At 49.8% G+C, this 8,329-nt stretch overlaps 1 protein-coding gene across 2 annotated transcripts in view; it reads right to left on the bottom strand.

The window, feature by feature from the left end:
• Positions 1 to 1,874: 1,874 nt before the first annotated feature.
• CDH3 (cadherin 3) overlaps positions 1,875 to 8,329 on the bottom strand; it is a 56,084-nt gene continuing 49,629 nt past the window's right edge. For both annotated transcript variants that reach the window (XM_046682648.1, XM_046682647.1), the window contains 4 exons: positions 8,101 to 8,307; positions 5,624 to 5,754; positions 5,097 to 5,243; positions 1,875 to 2,751 (listed from right to left, as the gene is read on the bottom strand). In XM_046682648.1, the coding sequence (XP_046538604.1) occupies positions 2,542 to 2,751; positions 5,097 to 5,243; positions 5,624 to 5,754; positions 8,101 to 8,307 (695 nt within the window). In that variant the 3' untranslated portion in view covers positions 1,875 to 2,541. The remainder of the gene's footprint in view (positions 2,752 to 5,096; positions 5,244 to 5,623; positions 5,755 to 8,100; positions 8,308 to 8,329) is intronic.

The following is an 8,329-nucleotide window of genomic DNA, read 5'->3' as shown; positions in this document are numbered from 1 at the left end:
GCATGTTCCGCTTCAGCGGCCCCGGGTTCGCCAGTTCGGATCCCAGGTGCGGACATGGCACCGCTTGGCACACCATGCTGTAGTAGGCATCCCACATGTAAAGTAGAGGAGAATGGGCACGGATGTTAGCTCAGGGCCAGTCTTCCTCAGCAAAAAAGAGGAGGATTGGTGGCATATGTTAGTTCAGGGCTAATCTTCTTCAAAAATAAGTAAATAAGTAAGAAGTTGAAAAAAAAACCAAAAGACCACATCCTAAGATTTATAGTTCAGGTGAGAAGCAGGCCCTGAGTGAGAGACGTGATATCCTTCCGCCTCACAGAGCCCAGGCTCCTTCTTCCAAATCGCTCAGAGGCCGGTGACTGGTGCCATTGCCAAGGGAATCTAGATCCATCCAGAGACCAGGCTTGGCTAGGAAAGGCTCCTTTTCCTCCTCGACTCCCTCGAAAAATCTCAGGGAGGAAGGCCAGCCTGCACAGTAGCTGTTTGGTTTTATTATTAGCCTCGGCCGAAGATAGGGTTGCAGGCTCCTCAGAGAGGAGTTTAAGGGGCAGCAGGTGTTGGCTGGTTGAGACACCTAATCCTCCCGCACAACCTTATCAGCAAGAGCAGCAGGGCCCTGGTAGCGGGAGACATGAGGCCGCAGGATCCGGGGGAGCAGCTCTAGGAAGAGGCGGGAGGTGGCTTTGACTGTGGGCTAAGACGCTGTGGACCAAGGACAGGTGAGATTTCTTACCCGACTTAGTTACCATCTGACTTCCCCATCCAGGGTCTGAGGCTTCCAGACGCCCTCCGCTTCATCCTTCAGAGCCTCAAACCTGCATGTGCATCAGCATCACCTGGAAGCTTGTTAAAACAGACTGCAGGGCCCTGCCTGCAGGGTCTGATCCGGCAGGTGATGCTGATGCTGCTGGTCCAGGGACTGGACTCTGAGTACCAGCTGTAAAGGACGACTCACTCTCGCAGGACGGAAATACTGAGTTCAACGTCAGCAATCCTTTCAGCTTCGCGTTAGATTCTTCACGTCTATTGCGAAGAAAAATTTTAAACTTCGCTTTAACAAAGGCACACATGGAATTGCCCTATCCTTGCTGCCTCTTCATCCTTCTTCCTGCATCTGTGCCCTGGTATTGTGAGGAATGTTCCAATTTCAGTGACATCCCGGGTGAGTTCTCTAATTTTCTGTCTGGCTTGATTTTGATGATGATCAGGTGTCATTTAAAAAAAATACACTGAGGCCATTCTTTAAAGGAGGAAAAGCCCCTCAGAGGGTGATCGTGAGGATTTGTTTAAAGGAAATCATTGAAGTTAAGAGCTGTCCAGGCCTAGAAAGTACTGCATAAATGGTAGCTGTCACCAATGAACACAAATAGCACCTACTGTGTGCCGGATATTAATTCACTTTATCTCCATAAAAACTCCCCATGTTACACATGAAAAATCCGAGGCAGGTAGAGGGTAAGAGACTTGCTAGGAAGTAGAAGAGTCGGATCCTCCCCAAGCATCGAGCCCACAGCACAGAAGAGAAATCTTCACGTTCTGCCCCACGTGAGAGCACAGAAAAGACGTCGCCGCAGCTCTGGTGGGGCGCAGCCCGGCGGTGAGGAGGTGAATGGTTCCCTCACACAGACCAGCAACTCTGAATACGGCGGGAGGAGGGCAGGTGTGCCCCACTTGCGCACGTCAACCATCCCATCAGGAGGAAGCTGGGGGGAAGCTGGCAGGGTTAAAAGCACGCGCTCACTCACTCCCCTGGAACAACATTGAAAATTCTAAAAACTATTGAATTGTACACTTGAAATGGGTGAATGGTATGGTGTGTGAATTACATGTCGATAAAGATGCTATAAAAAAAAAAAGTTCACTCCCCTGACACCTCTGGGAAAAGTTCCTTTAATAAAAAAGTTCTAGTACATTTACACGATTGTCATCACCCTTCATCTACAGCACTCGATAGGGAAAATAAAAAATAAAGGACAACCTAGACGCACTCAGTATAAAAACGCAGTGATCCACTCAAACAGGAGGCCTCGGGGCCCGGAGATCAGAGAGAAATGCAGCGAGCCAAGCAGCTCTGGCCTGGGCTTCTGGAGGACTCCAGGGGATGGCTGAGGACCCACCTCTAACTTTTTGAAAATAGCATTAAAAAAAAAAAAATCCAGGTTGCAATGAGAGGCCTCTTTCTAAGGAGAAGGGTCCATTCCAGAAAGAAGGTCATCACGGGGGCATCAGAGGCAGTCCAGGCCCAGGACACAGGGCTGAGCATTTTACGGCAGGGGAGAGGCTCCCGGAAATTCGCCTCCGAGGCCACCCCGGCCTAGGCCGAGAGGTGGTCAGTGCTGAGGGCAAACTGCCCGTGTGCCTCCATTCTCAAAGGCTTAGAAACCAACCCCCATAATAATGTCAGCCTCGAGGCCTCTTCCCTCCAAGTCACTAAGGCCACTTCTCAACACGTTCCAGAGTCCTTGGCCGCGGTGGGGACTGAGACCCCTGGAGATGCAGCTGCGGCCTGACGTTTAGTCCCTGGCCTGCTGGCAGGGAGGCCTAGTCGTCCTGGCCACCACCGTACATGTCCGCCAGCTTCTTGAAGCGGCTGCCCCACTCGTTCAGATAGTCATAGTCTTGGTCCTGGTCCGAGGCCGAGGAGGTGAGGGAGCTCAGGGAGGCGGCGTCGGAGCCACTGCCCTCGTAGTCGAACACCAACAGAGAGTCGTAGGGCGGGGCCGTGGGGTCCGTGTTAGCCGCCTTCAGGTTCTGTGGCGACAGAGAGCAGGTGGTGAGGAGCAGCGGGATCAGACCCCTGGCAGCTGCGAGAGCTCAGCCAACCGACTTAGTTCACCTTGCTGAGCCTGCATCTCCTCCTCAAAGCTTTGAAGGTTGAAATGAAATCATGCCTATAAATACTCAGGGCCCAGCATACAGCAAGTGCTCAGGGCAGAAGACCTGCGGTTAAGGGCAGGGACTCTGAAATCAGATGACTTGAGTCAGAGCTCAGACTTCACACACTAGTATATGACCTCAGGCAAGTCCCTTAACCTCTCTGTGCTGTTTTTGCCTTGTCTCTAAAATGGAGAACAAGGGGTCGGCCAATTCTGATCCTGGGCATGGACCCACACACTGCTCATCAAGCCATGGTGTGGCGGCGTCCCACATAGAAGAGCTAGAATGACCTACAACTAGGATATACAACTATGTACTGGGGCTTTGGGGAGAAAAAACAAAAACCCTTAAAAATAGGGGGCCTTTATATAGTTTTAGCAGAATAAAGGAATATATGCAAAGCACTTATCAGAATAGTACCTGGCATAGAGTGGAATACTATTTCCTCATTTGTAAAATAAGGATAACAATAGGATTCCCACCCTGCAGAGCTGACGTGGGATTAAATGCGACAGTATTTGCAAACTATCTGACACACGTTCTGGAAACTGTCTTCATTTAACGGGAGGGAAAAGCTCTAGGTATTTGGCTCCAATCCCGACTTCTCAAACCAGCTACCCTGAGCAACGTTCCCCAGGTGCTTTTGATTTTCCACAGCACTCTCAAACATGCTCAGGCTAGAGAAGAGTCTCACCATCAGGCCATTTCTAGAAGGCAAGAAGGGTAAACTATTTAGTTTCCCTTTTTGCAAAAGAGAAGACTGAGGCAGAAGGGTTCGAGCCAGGGTGAGGTTGCCTGGCTGCCCATTGAGCCCTCTGCCCACTGCTGCTTCCTTGCACTCCCCCATCCCCCCATCTATCCATCCTTCCTTCCTCCCTTCTTACTAAAAGGCTCCACTTACTGATTGCTAACAAGGTGCCAGCTGTGCTAGGCTCATATCCGTTATCTCCTATGCACCCAGTCCAGGGGTTCTCACAACCCTGGCTGTATATCTGATTTCCACGCGGAGCTAAAAAAAAGATTAGAGCCTAAAAAAACAGATGCCTGGATTCCAGGCATTGATATTTTTCAGAATTCCTCAGATAAATCAAATGTGTGACCAGAGTTAAGAACACTGGAGAGGAGGCCGGCCCTGTGGCTAGGTTCATGCACTCTGCTTCGGCAGCCCAGGGTTTCACCGATTTGGATCCTGGGGGTGGACATGGCACTGCTTGTCAAGCCATGCTGAGGAGGCATCCCACATGCCACAACTAGAAGGACCCACAACTAAAAATACACAACTATGTATGGGGGGGCTTTGGGAGAAAAAGGAAAAATAAAATCTTTAAAAAATAAAAAAGAACACTGGAGACACTCAGCTATTAGCAACAATAGCTGTCATCACCTAATAAATGCTGGGTGCCAGGCAAATGGTTCCCAAACTTAAATTACCTGGAAATCTTTAAAGAAATTCCAAAGCCCAGGCCACATCCAGATTAATTACATCATAATCTTAGGGGGTGACTCAGAGGCCCCAGCAGTTTTTGAAGTTCTCCAGGAGACTCCAATGCGCAGGCACGTTGGGAACCACTGTGCTAGTGCTGTTGCTGGTGCTTATTCATCCAGCCCTTAAAGCAGCCTGCAACAGAGGGGCCCAAACTTGGCTCCACTGGAATCACCTTGGATCTTTAAAAATTTAAACCCAGGGGCCAGCCCGGTGGCACAGTGGTTAAGTGTGCATGTTCTGCTTCTCGGCGGCCCAGGGTTCACCGGTTTGGATCCCAGGTGCAGACATGGCACCACTTGGCAAGCCATGCTGTGGTGGGTGTCCCACATATAAAGCAGAGGAAGATGGGCATGGATGTTAGCTCAGGGCCAGTATTCCTTGGCAAAAAGAAGAGGATTGGCAGTAGTTAGCTCAGGGCTAATCTTCCTTAAAAAAAAAAAAAAAATCAAACCCAGGTTGTCTAGCTCTGGCTCTAGAGTTTTTTCCTAATAACCCCTATATTTGTTGAATAAATAAATTATTCCTAATCTATTCTTTACCCTCTGCAAGTTAGGGTTTTATGGAAGAGGAAACAGAAGCCCAGAAGTTACTCAAATGTGCCAGAGGTCACACAGCTGATTGGTGGTGGAGTCAGGATTTGAACACAGAGCCAAGACTCCAAGCCCACGCTCTTTCTCCTGTGCTGCTGGTGCTTGGACAAAGGGCTGCCCTAGGCTGGCCCCTCATGCCTCACCTCGATGATGAAGTTGCCGATTTCATCGGGGTTGGCTGGACGTGGACGGTACATGGGTGTGGGGATGAAGGTAGGTGCCACATCGTTGCGGAGAATCACCTCAGGCCGGGCCTCCAGACCCCGGTGGAGTTGGGTGATGTCGTAGTCCTTCATGAGTGAAGGAGAACATGGGTTTCAGAGGACCTCCCACTCCCCTACGATTTACATTCTCACCCCACTAGCCTACCATTTGGATGTTCTGGTTCGTGGGTAATGTCAGAGATGTCTGAAAGCCCTAGTTTCCACATCCCCTCCTCCCAATAAGGCACAGGCTCAAGGTCACCTTGGCTGGGGCCAAAGAGCCTACAGTAACGGACCAGACAGCCTCTCAGAAGAGGAGAGCTGGTGGTCGCTTCTATGCGAAGAATGATGCTTCAGGCCAGGGTCTGGTCAATAGAGCTAACACGGTTAGTTGGTTGACCCAACCACCCCTGCCAGTGGCCCTGGGGGCACCCATCTCCCATCCCCCAGACCTCCCAAAGCCACACCTGGTCCTCCTCGCCACCTCCCTCTTCACCATAGTAGAAGACGTTGTCACGGGTGTCATCTTCTGGGAGCAGAAGGGGCTCCTTGATCTTCCGCTTTTTTCTCACCAACAAGAGGAGCACCAGCAGGAGGACTGGAAGAGGTGGGGAGTGTGAATACTCACCCCACAACCACATGGCTGGCCAGGACCCTCAAACCCACAGAGCCCCATCTAATTCTAGACCCCACCACTCAGTAGCCAGAGCTTACCACACTTCCGTGGCTCCCTTGCATCTAGGAAAACCCCCAACTCCTTCTCGAGGCACACGGGATGTGGCTCTGCTAGGCGCCATGCCCAGGTCTAGTCACACTGGCCTCCTTGGAGTTCCTCAAATATACCTAGCAGTTTCCCACTTCAGAACCTTCATCTGGATTCTTTCCTCACCTGAAATGCTCTCCATGTACACGCATGGCTCTCACCCTTCAGGTTAGCATCACCACCTCCTACCAGCGTTCTGATTTCATTCCCCGACCCATAATTCTCTATCACTTATCATCTGTCTTCCCATGTTGGTGGTACTAGTCCTTAAAGAAATCTTCCTTTGTGGGCATGGGAATCTCCCAGCAGATGTTACTTTTCAAGAAGACTCTTTTCCAGTCCCCAGGGTTCCCCTAAATGAGCCACAGACTTTTAAGTTAAAAGCGAGACAGTGCAACTTTGCTACGGTGCAGTGATTTGAACTTAGGTCCAAATGCTGTTTGGGAATTTTAACGGAAGTACTGGCTTTTAGTGATATGGTCTGAAAGCTGGCAGGCTATTTGGACATGGGGGGACTGGCCAACTAATGCCTGGCTGCTCTCCTTACCTGCCATGACTACCCCCACTTAATCCCATAGGAAGAGGGTACCCCTGGCCGTCTCTGTGGCTGTCTAGTGTAAGAGGATACAGCCAACTATTGAGCTTATCACGTTTGTGGCCTGCTGATGGAGGCACTGTCTCTCTCTAGCCTTCTTCGGGAGTTCATGGGTTCTTAGGATGCACACACTATGTGGGCTAGATGTGATCTCTCCCTCCCCTTCCCCTCACCCCACACTGGGTCTGGGGAAAGATAAGAGGTGAACTGGACTTCTCACCTGTATCCAAAGCTTAAATGCCTAACCGCCTACTGATATCTCCATTTGGACTGCCAGGCCAATCTCTTCCCATGGTCTTTCCCAAACTGGTGAACGGAAATGCTATATTTCTAGTTGTTCACGCCTTAGAATCATCAATGGCTTTTTTCCTCATACCACATATGAATCTGAATTGATTCTATCTTGAAATATGACCACCTTAGCACCTCAGCTATCCTGGTCTGAGCCACCAACCACCTCACTCCTAGATTATGGCAATCGCTCCTAATGGTCTTCCTGTCTCCACCCTTGTCCCTCGACAGTCTGGTCAGTAGCAATCTTTTAAAATTCAAGTCAAATCACATCACTCCTCTGGTCCAAACCTTCTGATGACTTCTCTTTTCACCCAGAGTCCTTACAATAGCCTACAAGGCCCAACATGATGCTACGCCACACTATCCTCTCTCTGACCTCATCTGCTACTCTTTTCCCACTCCAGCCATTGCTGTTTCCACACACCAAGCACAGTGCTGCCTCAGGGCCTTTGCACTTGCTGTCCTCAAGACAACTATATGACTTGCCTGCTCTCCTCTTTCAGGTCTTTACTGCAATATCCCCTTCTTGGCAAGACCTTTGTTGCCCATCCTACTTGAAATAGCAGACCTCCTCCTTTTTCTCCATAGCAACACCTATTTCTGTGCCAGATTATTTGTTGTCTGCTCTCTGAACTGGAAAGTAAGCTCCATGAGGGCAGGGATTGGTCTGTTAAGTGCTGTACCCCCACTGCCTAAAACAGTGCTCAGTGCACAGTACATTGCTCTTGTATTCATATCTGATTGAATGAGTGTTTTGTGTGTAAGGACCAATTCAGAGAGTGGAAAAAGCAAATGTGATAGCTTCTACCTTTAGAGCTTTTAAGAAATTAGCTTTTAAGAAATTAGCTTTTAACTAAACACTTCTGCCAACTAGACCAGTGGCTCTCAAACTCTAGCTTGTATCAGAACCTCCTGGAGGGCTCGTTAAAAACACAGATTACTGAGTCTTAACCCTAAGTTTCTGAATCAGCTCAGGAGTGGGCCTGAGAATTGGCCTTTCTAACAAATTCCTGGTAATGGTAATGGTGTCGGTTTGGAGACCACAGTTCTGACCCACTGTTCTAGCCTCTAGATGGCATGGTGGCAGGCCCAAGTCTGTCTGCTCACCACTCATCCCCCAAGCCTGGCACATTCCAGAAGCTCCAAAAACATCTACTGATTGAATGACACTCCCAGAATTGAGAGTATAAGGAACAGATGGACAATATTGGTGGCCCCTTAGTCCCAGAAGTTCATGGTAGATTCAGATCTTCTGACCACCCTAAGCAGAGGGGAAAGGTGCTGGTACTCACGCAGCAGAGCCAAGACAGCCCCCAGGATGGGGAGGAGGAAACCCCCCTTCCAGGGTTCGGGGCATTTCTCCACGTGGCCATGGCAGTCACACACGGTGGCCCTGATCACTGTCAGCTGCTCCTTGTTGCCATGGTCGGACAGAGAAAGGTGCACATCATATGTGTCTTGCTTCAGAAACTTCTTCAGGGACAAGGCCACTGTGTCTCCTGGAATGGGCAGATAATTTAT

This window comes from Equus quagga, chromosome 13 (genome assembly GCF_021613505.1).
Source record: "Equus quagga isolate Etosha38 chromosome 13, UCLA_HA_Equagga_1.0, whole genome shotgun sequence".
NCBI lineage: Eukaryota > Metazoa > Chordata > Mammalia > Perissodactyla > Equidae > Equus > Equus quagga.
Note: the sequence above shows the minus strand (reverse complement) of the source record. Positions and strands in the feature narration are given on the sequence as shown.